General features: G+C 39.3%; 1 protein-coding gene across 1 annotated transcript; it reads right to left on the bottom strand.

The window, feature by feature from the left end:
- cacnb2b (calcium voltage-gated channel auxiliary subunit beta 2b) lies at positions 1–22,664 on the bottom strand. The gene is made up of 14 exons (XM_088326456.1): positions 22,327–22,664; positions 11,882–11,947; positions 11,639–11,761; positions 9,777–9,916; positions 9,641–9,702; positions 9,550–9,575; positions 8,585–8,665; positions 8,452–8,510; positions 8,250–8,359; positions 8,141–8,149; positions 7,351–7,502; positions 5,810–5,905; positions 3,325–3,498; positions 1–637 (listed from the first exon to the last, which is right to left on the bottom strand). Exons 1-14 carry the CDS (start codon positions 22,342–22,344, stop codon positions 212–214), a joined length of 1,542 nt encoding a protein of 513 aa, XP_088182582.1. The 5' UTR covers positions 22,345–22,664; the 3' UTR covers positions 1–211.
- Positions 22,665–26,362: the final 3,698 nt, after the last annotated feature.

Raw genomic sequence — 26,362 nt, 5'->3', positions numbered from 1 at the left:
AGTTCATTTCTTTGTAAATCAGACTTTGCCTCACCAGACAGGAGCCTCATCGCATGTCACTCATTCAAATGCTATTTCGGCAATTGATCTTTGTATGTTTGTTTAAAAAAAAAAAAAATCAGTCACGATTGTAATGAAGGCGTCAAACATGCTCCAAACAAATGTCTTTCAATCAAGAATTTCACACAATACTGATGAGTTAAAGCAGAAATTAATGGAAGTGCGAGTCCCTGTGGCTCAGCCTGGCGTCCCCTCCTCCATCCTTGTCCCAATCTCTAGTGCGAGGCCGTTCTCGCTGTCTGCTGTGGTGTTCCTCGTGGTCCGTGACCAAACGCTGATGTGGCTGGTGGTGGTCGTTGTCGTTGCGGCGTTGATGATGATAGTGTCGGTCCCGGTGGTTAAAGTGTCCGTCTTCCTCCTCTCCTTCCTTATCCTCTTCGGGTCTGTAGCTTGCCTCAGTTATGTGGTGATGGTGGCGGTGGTGGTGAGAGTGCTGCACTTGCTTGGTTTCCATAGAAAGGAGATGCTCCTCCTCATCGTCATCTCGTTGATCTTCGTCAGGTTTTTCTAGCCGGGGGGGGATTTCCTGGGGACCCTTACGTTTGGAGGCCGCTGTCTTCTTGCTCTTTTGCCCGTCCTGGCAAAAGAAAAAAACATTATGGTTGGCCAAATTTACGTTCAGAGCTTGAGAATAGAGGTAAGATCTAAAACCAAAACCCGACCTCCTGGGTCTGGCCTAAAATGCCAATCATTACCTTTGGGTCGGGCCAGGTTTCTTTTTCGCTAAATGTCGCTATGCTAACATCTCAGTGTTACGTGGCGTTTCGAGGCGCTGGGTAGTTTTTTTCCATGAGAGACCGTAGACCGTAGCAAAAAAAAGGGAAGTCAACTCGTCACAACAAATGCTGTACAAAACGTTTGCAATATTACTTCAAAGAACTCCCTCCTGAATGCTGTTCTTGAACAGTTTGGAGAATATGGATGGTTTGAGTCTCATTTGAAAGGTGGGCCTCTTAAAGTTTGGTCCCAAACTGAAAAAATCACTGCAAGTGCTACTAACATTGAGTAATTTGAGTTGAAACACACAGAAATAAAAGGTTTTCATTTTCGCCTGATTTTTCTTTTATTTTTCTGCAATCAAATGCCTGCAAAAGAGTGTAGCATGGGCATCTTAGCTGGAAAACAGGTGAGACCATAGCCTTACCTGAAACCTTACCAGGTACATTGTCAAATTTGATCACAATCTGAAAAACTAAACCTTGTATTTTACACATTTTTTTCAAGGGTAGTCCTAGCCATTTCCAAAAATGCCCATTTGGAGAAGACAAGTTTACAGCTATGAAAAGTCTTCAAATGTGTATTTTACTTCGGCCAATCTTTTATACATTGTGAAAGAGTTTTAAGGTTTGACTTCTCTTTCCAGAAGTCAATCAAAGATTGTGCTCACTTGCGCTCGACGATCACACGCAAAATTGTATCCCAGGTTGCATTTACGCACACTCATTTTCGGCTCTAATTTAAAAATACCCCTGGAAAATGGCATAAAATTATGTTGGGAATTTCATTGGCTAACCATTATGTCAATCCTCTTTTGAACCGGTCACTACTGGCTAAAGGTATTTGGAGCAAAATGAGGCGATCCCAGTTTTAGGAAACAGATCTGTATAAGCTAACAGAGGCTGTGAACTATTAAAAAAAGCCTGCTATTGGCCAAAAGTGGTGTCAAGCCTTTCTGCGAAGTAAAACAAGCTTGTTTTTGGATGTTAAAGAAGACAATGGTAGTTTTCAAGCGCAGAAGAAGCCGGCACTGTCTTTCTGCACACAAGACAATGATGACACTAGTTTTCAGTATAGATGAAGATAGTTTTAGTATAAAAGCTAGTATTTTGCATGGAATAAGACGACGATAGCTAGGTTGCGGCCAGTGATTTGAAGTCAGGGTCAGCGGAGGCAAGTGTGGCACAGCCTCACTTATTATCATGTAAATATAAAATTAGAAGTATTTTAAAAGTTATATTCATCCAGTGTTAAAGCTCTGTCTCATTTAACTTCACAGTGTCTGGATTTGCCTCTTCAAAATCGCTCAATTCTCACATTTAATATTAAAATACTAAGTGCGTGCAACCGTCGAAAATCACTTGAAAACTGTGTGCCTCATGATAGTGAGACCATGACTAGTGATTCTGATACTCTGCTCTTTCTGACGACCAATCAATAGAAGAAGTAGTATTAACAAGCTAACAGAAATTCAAGTGCAACCATTATGAAAATGTTCTAATATTGCTTGGCATTTATTCCAACAAATGGATTACATCTCTAAATTGAAAGACTTCTCCATACTGGACTTCAAATTAAACCAAGAGACAAAAGAATGATCAACATATCTATTCAAAAGGAGTGTAATGGACTTGAACTATAAGTAAAGGGAAGACAATCACACTTTAAAAGTTATTTTTTTGATGATACAGTTTATACATTGTCATGAAAAAAATGCTTGTTTTTGTTGGCAATCAAACGATGAATAAGTTGTACAGTAGGGTCATTTATTTGGGGATCTGACTGCACCTCACTAAACATGAACCTTACCGCAAGTCACTTATTCTGGCATAGAAGAAGAAAGAAACACTACTTTTTGGCACGCTTGAAGTATAATAAAGTATGACACACACCCGAACCCATACAGTTTAAGCTCCCTGTCTGTTTTCAAACAATGAACTGCTGTGATGTATCACATGAATCATTTAAAGGAATTTGTTAAAAAAACGGTACGCCCTTCAAGTATATTGTTATGTTAGCTTGCCTCCTATTGGAAGAGTGTACTCTCTCTTCTTTCCCTGTTTATACACAACAGTGTATATCACACCATGTAACCAAATAAATCGTTCAATCAGAATACTCTTATGAGCACGTGATTTATTCTATCCTCCAATCAGAGTCCATGAAACGGTATAAGAAAGGCGCTCATGCTTCAGTCCATGAAATTCATGCTAATCCAAAGGTGCTTTTGCCTTGTCCATTTTGCTTACTTTTCTTTAATAAACAAGTTTGTTTGCAACTCAAAAGTCTCTGACATTGTTTTGAACCTGACAGATATCTTCAGTACTATATTTTAAAAGAAAAAGATCAGATAAAAACAATGCAATGGTCACTCACCTAAAACATCACTTGTGAATCTTTTCGGTGGAAGAACGACGGGGTCATGAAAATGAGATGTGAGATGGATGAATGACAGTGGACTTCAACAAATAATCAAATTATTTACAAAGTGAGACAGACTGGGGATAAAATATTACGATAGAGCACAAAACCCTACGTGTTACCGACCGGCACGACGGTGGGACTGGTGGGTAGCGTGTTCTCGGCCAGCCGGGCCACCAAATCGTTGGCGCTTTCCATCTCAGGCGGGTGGGTGGCCCTCCAGTACGACTCCAAATAGTCAGCGATGTGCTCGCAGGCGTCTGTCAGCTGATTTTCGTCCAAGATGACGTCGAACCATTCCTTTCCGCCCCAAAAAATAGGTATTGAGTTTAGAAAATGTTTTTCATGTGCACACTTTTACATAGTACTTATTGTTCCCATACCTGTCAACCTGTACGTTTTTGCTGTACAAAGTATGTTTATTATGCATTTTGAGACGTGTACGACGTACAAGAAAATCTGTACGGAAAAACGCAAATTTGTCAATTATGGGTACCATCTGGTATACTCTGACTATCACGAAACGGCAAATCAATCAAGTCAAATCAGTTCGCAGCGGTAGCCTCTATATCGGTGTCATTTTTTTCGTTGCAAACGAAGCGAGCGTTTTGATGCTACTTTGCCCACGCGTCTGCCGCCTGGGGATTTCCCATCATGCATCATTCAACATCGGATTTCATGTGGAAGTTGTGTAGTGAAAGGAAGTCCGTCTCTTTTTAGAGAACCGGCTTTTTCGGCTCAACTCATTAAAGAGAGCCGTCTCTCAAACAGCTCACTTGCTTTGATGCATTATATTACGAATGATTATGTTGTATAAAGAAGTTAAGAAAAAAAGGAAGTATAAAAGGAGAAAATGAATAAAGACAGGTTTGTGGTTATCCCTTTAATCAGTATATTACCAACAACAATTTAATGCAGAAAATGAATTCATAATTTGAATAAGAAAATGTATTATTCTACTTAATTATATTTGCATGTATTTTTTCCTTCTACAGTGAACGTTCAAGCTACTCAATTTTGGAACTTTTTTTATAATAAACCTCCTTCATGTCGAGCAACTCAGTATCTCACAACAAAATGTTAATTAAAAATATATATGACATAACGAAACACATGTATAATATAGCATGTTAAACTACATAAATAACCACGTTTGAAAAAAAAATCTGGCGTAAGATTATTTTGTAAATTGTAAGGGAAAATACGACGGTTTTTAAGGGCATAGAGCCCTGGAGCTTGACAGGTATGTGTTCCACTTGAAAAACACAAAAATACTTTCACATTAAACCTGGTCCCCTAGTAACAATTTGCTTGCTGGTTGCATTTAACATTGTATTCAAATTTGCAGATTTCCTGTGATGAGCGGTGAGGTTTGTGTCTTTTGAGGCAGAGTTAGATTTACAAATAAGTGAACCTGCATCTTCTTCATTCATGGTAACATAGAAAAAAAATGTCTGACCATAACTTATAAAACAAGTCTATGCACTGCTCTATTTGAATAAAAGCATCAATAGATTTATAATTCTCCATTATGAAAATTAGTCAATACAACGAGAGAAATATTACTGGATGGCTAGTTAATCACGGTTCATGGACACATTAACCACCTGGGTCCTATGATGTGTCTTGGGCAAGTACAGCCTGGCTGTGTCCATCCCTCTCCAGGCTGTTTTCTTTGGGTAGGGGTTTGCTCCTACACATGTGACAGATGGTAATGGTTTCCACATTTACCAGTAACTGAAGAGGCCGCCTGATCTGACTCAAATAACACGGCTTGATAATACCATCACCAATTCTATTGTTTGCAAAAGAGGTGTGCACCAAACCAGAATCATTGGTCTCGCTATAGCCCTCAGCCATGAGGCAATGGAATTGAGTGCCTCATTCTGCATCTGCAGAGTGTCAGCATGGTAATATGAATGAATGAATGAATGAAAACTTAAAATAAAAACAGAACAAAAACAATGACTCAACACCAAAATAATAATACATAATATGTTCGAAAAGGGGTAATCAGAAGCAAATGCTTATACTGTATTCCCTAACCCCTTCATCTTCCCTATTAAACACACCAATTATATAACTACAATTGTAATAATATTAATAATAAGTTATAATATGACAACAGCAACAATAACACAAAGTTAATCATAGTTCTAGAAACACTATTCCCAATCTCTTGTATCACTCATACCCGATTTTCTTCATCTCTGTATTCCGCCAGGAATGTTTTTTTGGTATTTAAATTTGAACAAGTGAATAGTTGGACATTGTTTGATCTAGTCTTGCAAACCGTTGCAGAGCTTGACTCCACACACAGACACACACATACTTCACCTGGTGATTCTCACCTTTGGGATCATGAATTCACTAATATGTTACATAACAATCGTATCCATAAAATTCATGACATAATGTGAAATTCCAGCAATTTTAAAAACAAAATCCCCAAATTGTGACGTAAAATGAGAACGAACACTGAAAAAAATAACCATATAATCTGATGTTAACTTTACATCGTCCATGATGACAGGTGAGGCACAGCTTATTTGCCTCAAATGACTGCACGTCATTTGTTATTTCTCTAATCTGGCCACAAAATGATTCTCACCGGTGGACACTGTGCTAGCTTGTCAGCAGCCACAAGCTGAACGTTGAGGTGCTTGGTCTGAGACTTTCCTCTGGTCTTGATCAACCTGGTCAAAACCTGCAGAATATTTAAAAAAAAAAAATATATATATATATGACTACAGACAGCATGGCCTTGAGGTGCAAATTCTTTTTTACAATACTTACAAAATAATTTCCTGAATAACTTGATATGAACACCACCAAGAATGGTTTGTTTGAATTAGTATAAATGGCACACCACCCATTGAACTCTGCAAATGTGTGGTCTACATTATCCACCAATTCTTAAAAGCATAGAATAATGACGATGGATGAAATAATACGTTTATTTTTAAGGGAAGGTTTTGCAAAATATGATATCTGATGTGGCCTCCTTGCCCAGCTGGGGGAAATTTAGACATACCAAAGAATTTGTTGTTCAGTGACACGTTTTAACTCACTGAGTTCATTAATACATTGTCAAAAAGGACACATATTATATAGCTAGGTTTTTTTATATTACTCATCAAATTGGCTGTGCAACACTGCCAGCATTGCTGTCATAACGTTTTAAAAGTAGTCCATCAGACTCTAAGTATTTTGATTGTTTTCAATGTATTTATCATATTTTTGTTTCGTTGAATTGTAAATTTTAAGCATTACCCCCTGATGTCATGATTACTTATTGCCCTCACCTGTGCCCGCTCGTTTGGCGCCAGCTGCTGCTTGTTGCCTGAGGGATTCCCCTCCTATTTATACCCAGTACGCCAGTCAGTCCTTTTCAGTCCGTCAGCGAACCTCTGCATACGCAAGGCAAGCACTTTGACTCTGGCTCCCGTCTGTCCCGTCCTCATCCGTTTCTTACTCGTCTGTTCCTGATTTTCCCATTTGTCTCCGGCTATCGACCCGTTTTGTCCATTTGACCACGCTCTGATCTCCCGCTCCGGCTATCGACCCGTTTTTGCCCCTGACTACGCTCCGATCTTCCGTCCCGGCGAATCACTTCCGCATTTCGATCCCGCGCCGATCCCGTGAGCTGCTTGCTCCTCCTGTTCAGCGATCACCGGATCCCTGGCCTTTGTTTCCTCGAGATCCCAATAAATTTTTGTCTGAAATGTTACGCGATTGGGTCTACCATTAGTTCTGGTTCTGACACCTGAATGATCTCAAAAATGCTACTTACTGTGAATTGAACCAGTAACAGTAAAAACACGTTCAGAATTTATGGTAAAAAAGAGGAAGACGTTTTTCCCATGGTGACAGATAATTTTGCTGTTTTTTTCCCTGATTTTTAAAAAAAATGTATGTTACAGGGAAAAAATGTCAACATTTGCAGCTTCCCACAATGGACAGACAACATAAAAATTGAGAAAAAAAGAAAAGTAAGAATACTGTAATATACTGTAAATAATATCTGTAATACTGTATCAGAAAAAATATATTTTCCAACAAAAAAAAAAAAAAATGTTTTATGCAATCAGGTCTGCTGCACTCACGGGTGAAACAAAAGTCTGGTTTCTCCAAAGACTTGCAAAGGTTTACCTTTGGAGAAGAAATCTTGACATAGACCAGGATGGGCGCCAGGGAGGTCTTGGACACCTGTAACGGATGGTTGACTGTGTCCGCGTCAAGAACCACCAGCTGTAAACTACGGGCCAGTTCAAATATGCGCTCCACCTCTCCTTGGATTTGAGCTGTGATGGCACAAGATCGACTTTGCAAATGTGCATTTTTCTAAATACAAAAGCTTTTTATGTGATAATTGTACTGTCAGTGGTATGCAGTTCAGAGAGATAGGTGAGGCTCAGCACCAAACAATAGAATTAGTTATATTATTAGCAAGCGAACAGCAAGTCAGACCATCCTGTATTTTTTCTTTCTGGTTGCATGGACTTTTTTTTTATCTATCTATCGATGCTTTTATTCAAAAGGAGCAGCGCATATACTTTATAAGTTAAGGTATAATATGTAGGTTCACTTATTTGTAAATCTGACTGCGCCTCACCAGACACCAACCTGACTGCTCGTCATTGATTAGTTATTATGTTACACAAGTTAGTTTACTCAAATGTAAGATGTAACAGTTAACAGTTCTAATAGCTAGCCTGCTAACACCCCACAAGTAACATTTTTGTCTGAATGGACGAACTCATTTAAATCACAAACATTGGTTGAAAAAAGTATGGATTTGAATGCTGCTTCGAACATTCATTTAATGGTGTGAAGACCCATGAAGCAACACCAAGAACATTTTGCAACAGGAGAGGTGTGAAAGCCAGCAGCAGGGTGATGAAGCATTCAAAAGCTGATTATAAGAAAATGAGTTTCGTACCAGCAGCATCTGTGACAAAAAAAGCAATGAGAAAGAACAAGATCATATTTTGTGGGGCGGAATAACATCAGCATGTCGCCCATGATAACATGAAGACGTTTTTAAGTACCTAAATTTGAACGTGTGTTGGTCCGATCAATTAAGGCCTTTTTCCCAGGGTTGTTTAGTATTGAGCGCTTAGCCAGGGATATGTCTGCCGTCACCCGTGTGATTGTGATTCTGCAGGAAAGAATGTTTTGGTCTAGAGCAGTTACCCAATAACCGCTTAGACCAGCAAATGATTTTCAATAACAAAATGACTTTTCACTGACCTGCCTTCAAATCGATGTTTCAGAAAGTCAAAAAGGGCTTTTTGCATCATGTCCGTCACCTGGAATGAAAAGAAAGTGAATGAGGAAATGTAACCCATTTAATAAAACTGGGAATGTATGAGGATGATCTCACATCCAAACCCTTCAATGAAGGTCCCATAAGAACCACTGGGCGCATGGTCGGCACCACGTCGTACATGGACACTTGCTCACCCTGTACCCAGCAATACAACAAAATTCACTTGCACCGAATACCTTTAAAAACTTTGACATGTTGTGGATGGAATGTAGTGAGGATTAGGAAAACATCTTTACACTACCGATCAAAAGTTTGACAATTTTGTGTTTTCCCAATCTGTGTATATTTTCCCCTTGTTAATCACTTCTGTTTTTTGGCCAGTCTCAGATATGTATTTTTCTTTATCACTCTGCCTTGAAGGCCAGCATCTCGCCTCCTTACTGAAGAAAAATTACAACCAAGCTGCTAGTCGAGGACCTTTAAGGCGTCTATTTCTCAAACTAGAGACTATAATGACAAGTAGTCACGACACTTCTCTTTCTCTTCTGGTAAAGGCCCGTTTGTGCTGTTCTCTGAAGGGAGTAGTATACACCATTACAGGAAAAGCTCGCTGGTGATTTCATTTCTTAGTATAAGAACAAACTGTTGAGTTTAACACGTTTCTTTTGGGGGCTATTCGGAAAGTTTAATTACGCCCACGAATGTGATGTTACAGCCACTCGACTACCTCAAAGGAAGGTCAATTGTATAGCTTCTCTTACCAGCTAAACTGTTTCCAGGTGTGTTAACATCATTGCACAAGGGTTTTCCAACCATCCATTACCCTTATGACGCAATTAGCAAACATATTGTACACCTATGTAGATATTAAATTAAAAAAAAACGACATTTGCAGCTAGAATTGTTATTTATCACGTTAACACTATAAGGGGGGGTGTTTCTGATTAGTTTTTTTGTTATCTTCATTAAAAAAATAGTGCTTTTCTTTGAAAAGTAAGGACATTTCTAAGCAACTCCAAACTTGTGAACATTAATGTAGATGGAAAGCTAGCTGCATTTCAGAAAGAAAATAGACTTACTGGCTTCTTTTTCACCTGCTGATTGGCTGTTGGAAGAGACATGCTGTCAAGCTGGCAACTTACTGAGTGACTGCTAATCACATATTCTTACCTTGCGAAGGAGGTGTGTATTTCTTTGAGTTCATATCTTGGGCCACCTGTGATGCTGCTTTGCTAACATTAAAAAAAATAGATTAGAGTTGATTTGAGAGCACTGTTGAAGTCAGGTTCTGTTCACAAGGACATACTTGGCTAAAGCTTTGGCTGCCTTCCTGGCTTGGACTTCTCTTCTGATCAGAATGGTCTCCAAGTTGACCGGACTGGGGATGAAGCCCACCACGCCGTCCTCCTTCACAGGCCGTCCGATCCACCATTCGTTGTTGAACTTCTGTGAATGCAATGGCGCCTTGCGTAATGAGTATGCGAACAATTTTAGTTCTTACCGATGCTACATCCATGGCAGCCTGGTCATTGTGGAAGAGGGATTGCCTCTTTGGTCGCCCCGTCTCAAAGTTTCTTATTTTCTCATGCTGAGGTTTTTGAGTTTTTCCTTGTAAACATGCTGGTTTCAGATCAGGGGATGTTGTAATTGTGGCCTGTGCAGTATTTTGAGCCTTTTTGTGATTAAGGGTTTTACAAACAAATGTGACTTAGCTGGTCATGAGTGACCGGACTAGTAATGACAAGCAACAGAGACAACATTCTGTATGGTGACTGGTGACTCAATTCATTTAGCAGGGAACATTGTTTGTATTTCTACAGTTAAAATCTATTCAAAAAAGGAGGGCGTGGGGTTGACCTGTTCTATTGTTATTTTTGACTTTAAACAAGTGCAATACACGCGTATATTTCTTTGTATTCTCCACTATTGTTGTCAGAACTAGGGCTTTTGGTGGTCCACTGTCAATTATCTAGTGGACCTCAACATATATTATAAAGATAATTCTCACCTGACTCACGTGACTTATTATATAAAAAATGCATATTACAATTTATAAGAAATAATCACAACAACTATAATAATGATAATAATAATGAATAAAGACCCATCGACTGGTTTACATTGACAGGAAAATAATTATTTGCATGAAAAAAGCAAGATATATCTTGAATAAGTCTGATGAAAAGAAATTCGTATTTCTTGGTTTTAAAAAAATATATGAAAGGTAACTGTTGCTTTGATTTTGTAAATCATATCTGTTTAAAACAGATCTTATTTTGCAGAGACCACAAGCATGGAAAAAAATGTTTGTCACTTGTGCTACTTTTAAAATAAAATCCATATCCCTTGTTAAATTTACCGGTACTTTATTTTGTTCAATTAGGACTGATAGGGAAAAGTGGCCACTCTTCAGTTTGTTTATACGTCGCCCTAAATGGGACCGCTAAATGTCACTGTTGTCCGTAGTGCAATTGAAACAAGGGTTACCAAGCACAAGGAAAAATACAAAGTAAGGAGACCCAAAGTGAGCAAAACACACCATTTTCATCTGATTTATATTCTCCTCTCGTCAGACTTTCAGTTTTCTTCTAAGTGATGAAATCAATAGCATTTTCAATATTCACTATTAAATTTTCACTGTAAAAATCAAATGTTGTGCAGCAATTTCTTTCAACACCATTAAACCCAATTGCGACTCTCCCAGGGCTTTGGGCGGTAGCAGCAAGATAGTATACAATCATGTCAGCTCCCTCTTGATGAGGCTCGAGTTATGCAAAATCAAAGCAATTTCTTTGACCTATAGCTATTTTAAAAATGCACTTTTATATTATGGTTTGCATATTTTCCCTACAATTCAAATCATTTTGTTTTTCGATGAATCTTTTACCCACTATAAGCCGTTAAACAATCCACAATATTCCTTTAAAATAAAAACGTATGACACTCGTTTGGTATCACTAACATACTGAGATGCCAAGAGCTAGACTTATTCTATAGTACAGTGAACCCAATAAAATCATCCATCCATTCGCACCGCTTATCCTCAGAAATGGTTGCCAGTCGCAGGCCAATACAATCATTGTTTGTCTAGTTTATGTGGGGAAGGGTACAGAAGGATTAAGTGTATTGAATTGAGAGTGAACTAGAATGAAACCAGAGGCCCCCAACCTCTTTCACGTGGAGGAAGTCTCGGGCCTCAAAGGTGATGGCCTGGCCTGGCACTGGAACGTTGTCGTCATCTGCTGGCGTGTAGGAGAAGTTGCAGCGTACGGCGAAAGCCACAGGCCGGTACTGAGGACAGGAGCATGCAAAAAGCATCGAAATTATCTGATTTCAAAAACTTTATCTCTTTAATTCATGGTCTTCTCAGAAAGAGCATTTCGGGAGGGAATGAAGGCTGGTATGACGAACCTTGGCTTTCTCCAACTGAACCTGTGCGTTTCGCTCATCAGCAGCGTCTGAGTCGTGGCGCTCTCCCTAAAAGAAGGCACAATAATGTACCCTATTATTATACCAATGTCTTGCTGGATTTCTGCCCACAAAGTAGTAAAACACGTACTCACGGTTTCAACAGTTATTGTACTTACTGTAAATTCTGGGCCACATGGCGCACCCCATTAAATGCGCATAATCTAAGAAAGAATCTCAATTTTGCCTTTATATGAGCTGCACTGGATTTAAGGCTGCAGGCTTAAAGGTGGGGTGCATCCTTTTAGGTGTATTTAAAAATGTTGAAAGTTTAATATTTTCTCCATCAGGTATTTGTTAACAATGCCAAAGTGAGTTTAAAGAGCCTTTATGCTTTTTTTTCCCACCACGCCAAATGCTTTTAACCTTTAGGGCAGCCGTTCAGAGGGAACTAAGAGGAAAGGGTGACGGGGCTAGTGGTGGAGAGTGACGTTTTCAGCTTTGCCATTTTCCTCTCCCCCCAAATATGCCCAGGTCACCTGTTTCCAGATCATATGACCAATTCAAAGCCAAGCACATACAGTATGTGATGTTGCGTGAACAAAAACGAGAATGAGGCCTTCGTCTTGCATTGGCTTGTCATTGTCCCTCATGAATTAAAGGAAAGTCCAGCGACCTGACGTTGACACAGATGAAACGATGAGAGAACAGTAGCGTTTTTGAGGGATAACATTCACTTTCAATTTGCATGTAGAAATTGAGGACTAGAACTTGTGGGTGCAAAAGTTGAAATATTGTAAGTACGCTGTAGATATTGAATGAAATACCTAAAGTCAAACCTCCCGTTTTGTTCCTGTTATTTATTATATGAATAATGTTGGCAAAAACATGAACTCATTTTTCTCAAAGAAATGTTCCTAGACATCATTGTGGTGTTTTCGTATGCTTATTTAAACTGCATCCTTGTTACGTATCTGTTTAACAGACCAAAAACAGACACATGACCCAATAGCGCTCGTTCTCTCAGTTTTATTAATAAAGAGGGAAAGTAGGGCTTGCTTCCACGATCCAATGATTGACGGACAAGGGTAGCAGGTGGCTGGAAACGCGGAAGTAGCACTTCCGTGTCGAGCGAGGATAATCGTAGATTTGTGGGAATACTAGTCGTTAGCCGGGACGGGAGAGCAAGGGCGGTATCGAGTTCGGAAACAAGGTCGGCAACAGGTGTCAGGCAGGTAGCGGGGCAAAACAGGTCGGATGTCGGGATGGCAGAACAGAGCAAAATCGGGTCCAGAAACAGGTCGGCAACGGGTATCAGGCAGAGGAAAACAGGGCAGGAAAAATGTCTGAAAGAGTGAGCTTGCCTAGCTGGGAGCATCGGTTCCCAACGATCTGACGGTGTCTTCTTGAAAGCCGGGGGTTTAAAAAGAGTCTCTTAGCCAATCAGCTCTCAGGGCTGTTGGCGCCAATTGGGCAGTCGCAGGTGCCTTGAATCGGCAATCGGGAAAATCTTTTGGAATGCGACCTTGTGTGAGCGGTCAAGGTGCATTCATGCGATCTGCACATCATCAAGTGTAAAAATCAACAACTATGGTGAACAAAAACACAGAGAGCATTTAATAGAGGGAGAGCTTAGTCATGGATTTAATTAATACTTGGGGGAGACAACTCTGTTTAGCCTCCGTTAGCACAATAATTTAAAAATGCTAGTTATGCTATGCTGTTAGCATCCATGAGTACTTCTGCAAACAATGGGTGTCCTCTTCTGCGCATGCGGGCTACCTGTCCCACAGGAGATGCATAGAGGTCACAGGAGAGCGGTATGTAGGTCGCATTTAGTTTGAAATGTGAACGATCTTACACAAACATTGGATTTCACCCAAAAATTTAAATTGAGCATTATGCTTTGCACTGTGAACCTAGTCAAAGTGGCCTGGGTCTAGAAGGATTTTATACATTTGACTATAAAGGATTTTATACGATTGAATACAAGTTACATTTATTAAGTGCAATGAAGATTTTCACCAAGTAGGCTATAGTTCAATGACAGGTCGCTCCGTTCCGAATGCAGAATATTTTGTCTAGTTCTGTTGATAACAGGACTCTGACTCTGTTTTGAGAACAAGGTCCTGATGACGTAGAACTGCTCTGTGTTGTTTTAGTTAATTCCAGACATCGCGGCGCTCTTCTCAGAGGTGGTGGAGCCCGGGGGACTGAGTGAGAATGAGAATGAGAGGAGAAGCGAGAGGACTTGAAGAGAAGGCTTGTCAGAGACTCCGACGACACTAATTCATCTATTTTCGATGGAGTACACTTAGTTAAATTAATAATGAAATTAAATCTGCCCCCGTGTGGAAATGCCGGTCTCTTGTTCATCTTTTCCATCAAGAAACGAGCGCGCATTGTTAGGTGAATTTAGGTTGTGTTTGGTTAATGGAGTCAGATAACTAATTCGAACAATTTGGTCAACGGTACATTTTAATATTTAAAACCTAACAATTTGGTGTGAAAAAGCAGATAAGTGCCTTTACATCTGGACCTTAACAGATCGGATACAGGTCGCGTCCACGCTAAGAAATCGATTTCCCTGCAGTGTGAATCTAATCAGGACAGATTTTGGACTCAGAGCACTTACTTGACGAGAGGATGATCTACAAGCAGATCATTTAGGCCCGGCCCTCGAATGAGTGTCGGCCCGAGCTGTCATTTATTCTGCTTCTTATTTTAATGCAACATCGTTAGCTGGCGAGCTCTATTTGAATACAATGTTCAACTTCGAGATGGCAAACCATTCTCCAACAATTTTAAGACTATTCTGTGTTATATACGAAATCAGCAAGCCTTACAATAAAAGAACCTCCCTTGCTCTGTGGGTCATGATTGTGCCGCTGTAAGAAGATTAAGCATGTGCCAATCTGGGATTTAAGTAGAGAGAGAGAGACAGGGAACGATAGGAAAGAATCCATGACAACCATTAGATAAGACGAACACTACAATAATTGTAGCGTGTGATCGTTTCCATCTTTGAATTTCAACCTGGCTGGCTTTGCACTTTTTAGAGCTGCTTCAATTACAGACATATGACACGAATAGGGCATTTTTTTGTTTGAACCAAAATGGAGACTCAGAACATTGACAAAAAAACTGTTTCACTATTTTCTGACTTTTTGGCGATATTAGCACATTTAACTGGTAAACACACTCATTACAGACGGACCAGCTATGCTAAAGAATCTTTAGAGGGACATTGTGTATTAATTAAGGCCTCCTAACGGTAAGATAAAACTGCATTCATTAAAAAAACTATACCTATATTAATTTGGATAATGAGCAAAAATACATGAACTATCCAATAAAAGTTTATTTTTGAGATATTTGTTTTAGTTTTACATAACATGAGGCTAACCTAGAGGGAGCTGATTGTCTGCCATCTTGCTACAACAGGAACCGCCAAATACGTTGTGAAAGGCTGGGCAAACAAATGAGAAGAAAAAGAGTGCGGTTTGGTCACTTTGAGTGTCCGTGGTCTGTATTCTTCCTTGTGATGTGTAACACTCGTTTTCATTTGCACTTAAACGGGTGTCTCCTAGATGGTGCCCATGGGCACCTTGTAGCCCTCTAAGAACACCAGAGTAGTAAAGGACAGGTTTTGGAAAATAGCTCACCGGTTATGGCTCATTGTGATTTTCTCGGAAATGTGATTGCTCACTGGCTTGATGTTTTTGTGGTTGGCTGAGGCTATTTGGACTCTGCGTCTAATAGTTACAACCTGGTGACTACATAGTAACAACATAGTGTAGGTAGAATTGCTTTAAGTTATATTCTATTGGTTTAGAATATAATCCGGTGGTAACCGAGTCAACCAACGGTGCTAAAGATTCCCCACCAGAATTACTCCCCAAAATACAGTCTCAATTTATTCAAAAGGACAGAATACTCCAAGAACATCAAATAATAAAAGATAAAGGACATTGTCGACAAGAGAATTTGCAGTGGTAAAGGGGGAAAGCGGGTGGAGAAATTCTGTAGCGGTTGAAAGAACTTATCAATAAGCCCCATTTTAAGATCATTAATTCATTTAGATTATTGGAAATCACTTCATAGCATGTCAGAATGGTATTTTTCGATGCCTAGCGCCAAACGGATTGTGGGAAAATCTTTTTATTTCGTTACATTTTGGTTGAGAAGAAAGAAAGAAAGAAAGAAAGAAAGAAAGAAAGAAAGAAAGAAAGAAAGAAAGAAAGAAAGAAAGAAAAAAAGAAAGAAAAAAAGAAAGAAAGAAAGAAAAAAAGATGGAAAAAAAAGAGAGCATTGTTCCCGTCTGCCTTTTTAAACGTCAATAAGATCGTCAGTCACTAGAGGCGTTTCCTGTGACCAGTCAAAGAGTCCTGTTGACGCCTTTCAATATAAAGTTCTCCAATTGATGTATTGATTAATAGGCACGTTTCATTCGGACATGCAACAGAATACATCTCTGGCATGAATCATGACAATATACATAGGTGCATAATTACATTTTTGTCAACAAACGAACTCTCTGAGGGTTTAAAACTTTATCATACAGCTGGAGAGTCTAGTCACTTCCTGTAAATGAAGACAATATCTGTCCTTGAGTCTTGGTGTGCAGTTCAGGGTGATTAATGTTATCCAATCCTCGCAGCAAAAACCAAATTTAAAAAAGGGACAGAAAAGGGGAATGTGTGACGGCTTGTGAGTTTTTTCTTGTGTTGGGAAGTTGGTGGTTGTAATAGGTTAGGGGAAATGTATTTGTGACAGTGTAGTCTCCTACGATAGTAATAACAAGATAAGAGTTACTTTAGAAATGAATTTAAAACTGGTAGCCCTTTGCGCCAATCAATAAAAGCTCTCTGTTTCAAAAAGGTTGGTGACCCTTGCACTACATAATACAGCAACATCTAGTGGTCAAATATAATATTACACAGTGTCCCTTTAAACAAACCAACCAAAATGTAAAAAAAAAAAAATTGGCTAATAAAGTCAAATAATGGCTCAATGATTGCCCCTGGAAAAAAACAATAATTCTCAAATGGCTTTATTTGTACCACACCTGGTAGGAAAAAGAACTCAAAAAATAAAAATATATCTGAAAAGAAGCATTTGTATGATAATATTAAGAAATAAATATTACATAATTTGATTACTTCAGGAGAGTTCAAGTGTAATACATTAAGTCATCATTAGATATTGATGTGCCAATGTAATTCTGATGTAACTATATTTTACCAGGAAAATGAAATTAAGATTAAGATTCAAATTTCAGATGTTTCATGAGATTTTTTTTTTTACTAACGTGTAAAAAATAATGTTTACAAAAAATAAGAGATGAGTTAGTAAATGGGTCATTCGGGGAATATATTTCTTAGGTTTAAATAAAACAAGTCAAAAAAATGAAAGAAAAGAATTTCAAATCTTTACATTTCTATAACTTATTTTCTTTAACCTTACTGGGAAACAGTAAATATAATCGGAACTTAAAAAAAACATCAAATGGGAAAAGACCACAACAATTTGAGCACCCCAAGAAGAATATGTAATGATTATATCGATTTCCTTTGTACAATAAATAACAGTGGTTAGCGCTTGTGCGGCACAGTTCATGTCATGGGAACCTGTCGTGGGTTCAAATCCAGCTCCAGACTTCCTGTGCGGAGTTTGTATGTTCTCCCCGTGCTTGCGTGGGTTTCCTCCGGGCACTCCGGTTTTCTCCCACGTTCCAAAAACATGCATTTCAGGTGAATTGGCCGGTCCAAATTGTCCCTAGGTGTGAATGAACGAATGAGTTGTCTGTCCCTGTGTGCCCTGCGATTGGCTGGCAACCAGTTCAGGGTATCCCCTGCCCACTGCCCGGAGATGGCTGGGATGGGCTCCAGCCCCCCCGCGACCCTAATGAGGATAAGCGGTACGGCTAATGAGATGAGATGAGATGAGATGAGAAAATCCCCAACCGAATATGCTTTACACTGATACTTGGCTGGAACAATATTTTACAAGGGTAAAGTCACCAAAGAAGGGTTCGTTCGTTCGTTGGGGTTGTCCATCGATTCGATGATGACCATCTTCTTTTATTTGTGAGTCTGCTGATGTTTGAACAGTCCAATCCTGGATTGTGGTCGGAGACTCAGGTAAAAGAGGATACCTGCGCAATGATGGTTTTTAAAGTGGCGTAAGGGGTGCGCTTTCCCCAACGCCACTATCTTGATTGTAAAGAAGATGGTTCCAGTGGCAAGGGAGACCCTAGACGACCGGCATCTTTCTGCAACTGCAGGCGGCTAACGGGATCCACCACTCATACACACAAAATCTGTTTTCAGCAAGAAAATGTATGTAATATAAAAACTATTCAGTTATTTTTTTCTTCCACCTGATGTCAAAATGTCTGATTCTACACGACTTATAAAGAGAAAATGAATCATTTTTGACCCCTAGATGTCGCTGTGTTGTGCAGTGCAACCATAATATAGTGCTAAATAGCATTAGGAAGAATACAAACTATGGAGACTCAAAGAAACCAAACCGCATCCTTTTTCTTCTTATTTTCTTTGCCCAGGCTTTCACAAGGTCTTTGGTTTTTAGGTGCGACCGTCACAACAAGATGGCAAACAATAATGTCAGCTTCTTCTAGGTGAGCCTTATGTAGTGTGAAATAAACACAAATTTCTCAACCTATGTAAAATTATACGATTATCTGAATGTCCATTTGTGTTTATTTGTTATTTCAACCTTGTTTTTTTTTTAGTGTTTTATTTTTTTACCACGAGGAAATGTGACATAATACACGCTGTCTCTTTAAAGCAAATAACTGGCTTTAGCCATTCGATGTTTCAAGAGGCAATGTCAATTTGACAACTAACGAAAGGTACACGAGCAACTGTTTCCGTCCTATAAACAAATGGAGGAGCTCCCAAAGGCACGCTATTAGGAATTATCGGGCCATTTTCACTTTAGCACGAACATATTCGCATGAATGGAAACCAGAGTATTCTTTTCTGAACCTTCAATAGGACATTGCCCCATTTTCTGTCTCCGGAAAGAAGGACGAGGTATGTGGATGGAAAGAGAGTCTAAGAGGCTTAAGAGAGGTCACTGGCAGTACTCCAGTTAAAGAAACGCTTCACACTTACCCTCTAAACAAAAACGCCTTTTATCGTTTTCAAAACCCCGAGTTGTACTTAGGGATTGACAGGCTAGCACACGAGTTGGAAATTCAAAGTAATAAAAGAAGTATATTGGACCAAAAAAGAACACTAACAAAATCTATGTTAGTAGCCACAAAGATGTAAAGCTTTATATAAGCCGTATAAGGAAGGAACACATACTTTATATATACACTGTTTATATCAGGGGTCTCAAACGTTGTGTCTGTTGACACCAGTGTGCCCCCTAGGGACAATTAAGGTGCCTGGGGACCTGTTCTTATAATGGCTCATGATGGGTCTTTTAGATTTTCTAGTAAGATTATTTGATTTTTAGAGGTAGACTGAGTCTAATATCCAATATTTAACCGGGTAATAACATAGTAACAACATCATAATAACATCATAAGTTATTATTTTAGAAATGCACATCAAACTAGGTGCTCTCAGCTTGAAAAAGGTTGGAGACCCCTGGTTTGTATCTTTATCTATTTGAAAATGTTAAGAACGTTTGTGTCATATTTGCCCTCCTACATAAACCATATCATTTTCCATTATCAAACGTTTTTCAAAAAGTGCTAGAGAGCCTCAAGGAGCCGCCTGTTGCAGTTAGGACGCTAACTAACTATTTTGCATTATAAAAGGAGACAATGTAACCGTAAAGTGTTAAACCATTTCATTCTGCTTCACACTCCTGGTATCGAATTGAAATTTAATATTCAAAAAAATTGGAAAGCAAATTATTTCCCTAATCTTTTGGTCCTTCATGAACACGAACTGATAATGTATTGTTCAATATCCTTCCATTCATCCATTTTGCAAGCAACTGATGCTTTAGAAAATAATGACCTAACCAGATACTAAATTAGTTAAAAAAAAACAAGTTCAGTAAATCTGAAACTAATCATTTCATTCACAATAACTTGTTTTTTTTTTGTCATTCGGGTGGTTTTTGAAAATTAGATTTAGTTTATTTTATTCAGGAAATTAGTTTATTGAGACAATAACAGCCATCCATCCATTGATCCATCCATCCATCCATCCATCCATTCATTCATTATCTGCACCGCTTATCCTCAGTAGGGTCGCGGAGGTGCTGGAGCCCACCCCAGCTCTCCTCGGGCAGTGGGCAGGGGACACCCTGAACTGGTTGCCAGCCAGTCGCAGGGCACAATAACATCCATTATCCATTCATTATCTGCACCGCTTATTCTCAGTAGGGTCGCGGGGGTGCTGGATCCCATCCCAGCTCTCCTCGGGCAGTGGGCAGGGGACACCCTGAACTGGTTGCCTGCCAGTCGCATGGCACAGAGAGACAGACAACTCACTCGCTCATTCACACCTAGGGACAATTTGGACCGGCCAATTAACCTGACATGCACGTTTTTTGGGGAAACCATGTGGGAGGGAACTGGAGTGCCTGGAGGAAACCCAAGTCAGCAAGTACGGGAAGAACATGCAAACTCCATGCGGAGAGGTTGCGGTAGTTGGACTTGAACCCTGAACCTCTGCATATTTTGACACTTATTGATAATGAAGTCACTATCTATGAACATGAGATTTATGTTGTTAAAATATTTGTTGCTTCAAAAAACGTGCCAACTGTTAGCATGTCAGTGGAATTTTGCTTTGTTTTTTTAGCACAAAACTAAGCGGACACTATTATACTTTTTGCAATACAATGTGAGTACTTCACCTTATGTCTACTTTGAAGAATATTTTTCACAATTTGTTTATCCACTCGTGAACTGATTTCAGCAGTTTACTGCATCCAAACTGTTTTCAAGTTTAATCCTAAACAAGACTGTTTACTAAATTGCGAATAAATGTAAAAGTTTAAGCTTTAACTTTGCAACATATACCTTGTATTGTATATGTTTTTTTATCATTTGAAATTGTGTACCCCATATAACAATTTTTGTGCAAAAGAAATTCACAATTATTTGACTAATCTCGTCCTGCACATTTCGGCTCTTATCTGCTATGTATGACAACAAACATGAACTTTACTGCAAGTGGGGAAATAACTAAAAACATTGTTGCAAGAATTGTTTTTTGTGTTTAATTGATCGATAAAATTACACTAATTATCTTGTTTTTTTTTCCTACTCATTTTGTCTTGCTGTGAGTAAATGGGTGATACGTTGTATTTTCCAGGTTGTTTGCATATTTTCTTCTCACTGACACCATCTTCTGGCTGTTGTCATCATTGCAGCATCTGTCAAGCTCTTTAGGTTGCTCGTGCACGTATGTGCGTTTCTTAGAAGCGCTCAAATAAACTTTGGGTTCGACTGTACTTGAAACAGGCCTTTTCTTACAGTCACATTTTCATGCTACACTGACAAAAAACTGTGGTGCCGAGCACGCAGTTACTCTCCAAAGCACTTTTTCCTACTACGTGATGTTTTCCGCAGCCGGAAGGGCTTTACTAAATGCGCTGTGGGGAAAAAATGATAAGGGCTCTTTGTACTCACTTGGCCATTTATAACACATACACCTCATTGATGGACCACACCTTTCTCCATTCGGGCACCGGTGCAGTGGAATGCTCTGCCCCCTGAGAATCAATCTGCAACCTCAGTGGGACTGTTTAAATCTAGGCTTTTAACACACACCTTTATTCTCTAGCTCATGAATGACCTATTTTTCATGTTGACAATATCTGAGTATTATTTGTCATTGTAACATCCGTTGCACCCTGCTCATCCTTGAAGGGGAATTACCTCATGTGCGGTCCCTTTTCAAGGTATTTTCATTCACCTCATGTAGAGGTTTTGAGTTTTTCCTTGCCCTCATGTAGGTTTTAGATCATGGGATGGTGTAATAATAATCTATAGTTTGCAATAAACTGTGGTCTGTGCAGCCCTTTGAGACTCTTTTTGATTAAGGGCGTCACAAATAAACACGACTTGACCTTTAAAGTTGATCATCGCTGAATTAAGGGAATTTCAAAAAATAGTAAGGCCAGCAATTGGCTGAAGTTGACAGATATCTCTTTATAGATAAACAAGTGTCAGCCGGCTTTCAAATTCGGCGGAAAAATAATAAACAACACTCTGAATGAACATCAACTTCAAAACCATCTCTTCATCGTTCCATCAATTTATAAATTTGATGACGTAATTTCTACATCCACAACACATAGGCCTTCAGCACGCGGACGTTCACGCGCACTGACAGGTTTTTGGGGTTGGCGCAGGGATTAAGGTCCATTGCAACAGATGGCGCATCCTGTGACACTTCCTCTTCTGTACGCACGCGCACGGAAAAAAAAACAATGTTGCCCATGTTTACCTTTTTCTTGGGTGGCATTTTGCCTTCCGAACAGCGATTCTGTCATTCCACGCGCGTGCAAGTTTCGGGTTCACCCACGACGCATTTTGGTTGCCACCAGGGATAAATCCATATGAACTATTCCAAGCTGTCCAGCACCCGCACGCGTAAAATGTTTCCCTCCAAAAAGAGAAGAGAACCCCCAGTTTCTTCCTTTTCTGCCTCCTCTACGGGGATGCCGACACGCGTGGAACACCACTAGTTGCGTGAGGGCGGGTGTGTTTCTCCTGAGAATCCTCGGGGTATTAAGGGCTTATTCCCCGGTGCGCATCTGTTGCGGGCGTCCTGCAACGCCCAGCAGTCCCATCCGCGATGCACGACGGTTAAATAAGCGCGCCAGTGCATGCACGTTGGGTTTCATGTCAGTGCGTGTGCGTCAGTTTGTGCCGGCGCACGAGATCAAGTTTTCTGTCAATGGATTATTCACTGGCCTGCTTATATTTGTATCATAAAGTAATAATTGTTATACAAATAATCTTAATATAGGTCCAAATGTAGTCCTTTACGACAATGGTTCTCAACTGGTCTGACTTGAGGACCCACCCATTCCACCCCAAAGACCAACTGCGACCTAAATATATTTCGGCTTCTAAAATATAGCCAATGAAAGGATTGCTGTTTAAAGCAGATATAGCAGACTATATTCACCTGAAATAAATGAATAAATAACCAGGAAAACTGAAATGGCTCCAAATACTGTACATTCTCTCAAATAAGCCAACATAACATATAAGCCCCTCCCTCCCTATTGCTTTAAAATAGCCACATACTAAAAGAAATTCAAAATCTTAATAAAGTATGTACCTAAATACCTTTAATCATTTAGTTATGTCGATAATAAAGATTAATATACCGGATAAAATGCTAAAATACATATAACATTCTTAATCCAATTACTGTACCTTCCAGCAGTGCTTCAATGGCAGACACGCGTACACTATTTATATATTGTAATTGTTTTTTTTTGGACTCTAATCTTGTCACTGTTTTCCACTATTCCTTCAACTGATCACTGACTTTTTTGGGACCCATTACGAGTAGAGAAAGGAAATAAAACCAACAAAATCCTACTAAAGCGAGATCTGGTCCCTCTCCAACACAATTGGCTTGGCATTATTGCAATATCTTTTTCGTTTCTTAGCATTACTTCGCATACGCAATGGCTTGCGACCCACTGGAAACAGGTCCGCGGCCCATTTTTATATCCCGACCGATGATTAAAGAAACATTGCTTTACGGGACAGAGATCCATTAAAATGTTAGCAAAACAAAGGAGGTATCATCATCACCACAAAGTTTGTTTTTCGGCAAAAATACAAAAGCCGAGAGTAAACCAATGCGTATAATATGATGTGATACTCAACGTTTCGGAACCAAACAGTTTTTCCACAGTATCGGTATTGTCACAGCCCACCGCTCGTCAATGCTATGATGAAGGTGCCGTATCTGAGTCAGATCAGGAGGCTTCTAGTGCTACAGTTAACCATGGAAACCAGCACATACTCTGTTAGATGTAGGGTAGAAATTCCTTGAACTAAAAAACAGCATGGATAGTATCAAATCTATGAAATGATAATAATGCCAAATCTTGTGTCCCAAATCAATGTAAATAAGCCATTTACAATTTGTCTTCCACCTTCAGTTAAGAGTGTTGAGGCAATTTTTTTCCATGAAATTTGTCCTTAATAACGGTTTCAAAATAATGTGCATGCAAAGTTCTTTTGTAAAAATGTCACAAATTACTGCAAACGATAAGCATTTCATCATATTCACTTTGGGTGCAGACTGCACTGAGAGAGAGAGAGAGAAGGAAGTGCCTTGCACACCCAATCAAAGTCGTTTGCCAGCGTTTTTATTAATCAGTTTGAATGGTTTCCTGTCGAACTTCTGCATTAAGTTGCTTCGGCTTAAATGGACCAAAATCGGGATGAAATCACTAGACTTTGCAACGGAGCCATACGTACTCATGAAAAGAGCCATATATGGCTCCCGAGCCATAGGTTCCCTACCCCTGCCTTAACCCTAGGGTCGTAGGGGAACCATTTCCCGTGGTCTGTCTTGGGCAAACACAGTCTGGCTGCGCCCATCCCTTTCCAGGCCTACAAACGTTTCTACCTGGTGTGCTAATGTGCTACCCATTGCACGGAAACAACTCTCTAAATATATATTAAATCCTGTAGGTAAAAGGTAAAAAGTAGGTAATAAAGGTGGCCGTTGGACACTTCTATCCATTTGACTTATAGAGCCATGTTTACCAGTGGTGGGACGTGCATTTCACACCTAGGTCTTCAGTAGTGCTTGGTCTTAATCAATACGACCCTATTTTATGGCTATAAAACCTTTACTGCAGCTACAGCTGCGACAAAAATACAAAACCATCAATAATAACCTCATAAAATTGCAATATTTTTAAGCAATGTAGCCACCTTTTACTTGTTTGTGCACAAAATCCATCCTCTTTTCTTCACTTCTAGTGGACAGGTGGTAGTGTAAATCTCAGTTTCTCTCAGCAATGAGATAAAGGACTTCCACATAGTTTACAAATGCTCCCCGACTTACGAACATTCGACACTCATAAAACGGTAGATACAAATATTGTTTTCGGGATGTCGAAAAATATCCGGAAATTGCTGTATTTTAGATTTTGTATTGTGTGCACCTTTTTCCAAGCACAGGTCAGTACAGTAGTGCTTCTTTCCGCCGCTATCGTCGTGTGGCGCTGTGAGAGGTCAACCAGCATCCATCCTGAAGAAGAAATCCGGCTTCTACTTACTAGTTCATACCTGTCAACCTGTACATTTTTGCCGTACAAAGTACGTTTACTATGCATTTTAAGACGTGTACGGCGTACGAGAAAATCTGTACGGAACAACGCAAATTTGTCAATCATGGGTGCCATCCGGTATACACCGACTATCACGAAACGGCAAATCAATCAAGTCGAACGAGTTCGCCGCGGTAGCCTCTATCTTGGTATCGTTTTTTTCCTTGCAAACGAAGCGAGCGGTTTGATGTGGTGAAAGGAAGTCCGTCTCTTTTTAGAGAACCGGCTTTTTCGGCTCAACTCACTAAAGAGAGCCGGCTCTCAAACGGCTCGCTTGCTTTGATGCATTATATTACGAATTATTATATTGTACAAAGAAGTTAAGAAAAAAAGGAAGTATAAAAAGAGAAAATGTAAAAAGACATATTTGTGGTTATCCCTTTAAGCAGTATATTACCAACAATAATTTAATGCAGAAAATGAATGAATAATTTGAATAAGAAAATTCTACTTAATTATATTTGCATGTATTTTTTCCTTCTACAGTGTACGTCCAAGCTACTTCATTTTTGAACTTTTTTTTATAATAAACCTCATTCATGTCGAGCAACTCAGTATCTCACAACAAAATGTTAATTCACATATATATGATATATCGAAACACATGTACAATATAACATGTAAAACTACATAAATAAAAACGTTTGAAAAAAAAATGTGGTGTAAGATTATTTTGTATTTTGTAAGGGAAAATACGACGGTTTGTAAGGGCATGGAGCCCTGGAGCTTGACAGGTATGCTAGTTTGTGTGTATACATTCTATACTGTCTATAAGTATAGCACGCTAAGAATTTTGACATTTTTATCGTTTAATATCTCGTCCATCCATTCAATATGGTTGGTGTAACGTCTAAAGCCATTTCTTTTGAAATGAACACGGAATAAGAAAGCTTGATGTGGTCGAGAAAATGGTTGGATCACTTTTTTTTGGCCACTTTCTACCACGGAGGAGGAAGTCGCCTAACTCTTGGAGTCCGTCATCCACAAGTAAGTTAAATTTCACTTTATTTATGTTTACAGAGCATATTATTTCATAAGATGTTTTTTTAGTACAAAACAATACAGGTTACTTGTACAAACCTTAAACATACAAAATATAGCACTGAAGCAAATTCCCCAAAAATTCAAGTAAGTTGGGCAGAGTCTGTACTTTGTCTTTGGATCTAGCGCTTT

Source organism: Urocampus carinirostris, chromosome 1, assembly GCF_059441175.1.
Source record: "Urocampus carinirostris isolate Australia breed hairy pipefish chromosome 1, RoL_Ucar_1.0, whole genome shotgun sequence".
Classification (NCBI taxonomy): Eukaryota; Metazoa; Chordata; class Actinopteri; order Syngnathiformes; family Syngnathidae; genus Urocampus; species Urocampus carinirostris.
Note: the sequence above shows the minus strand (reverse complement) of the source record. Positions and strands in the feature narration are given on the sequence as shown.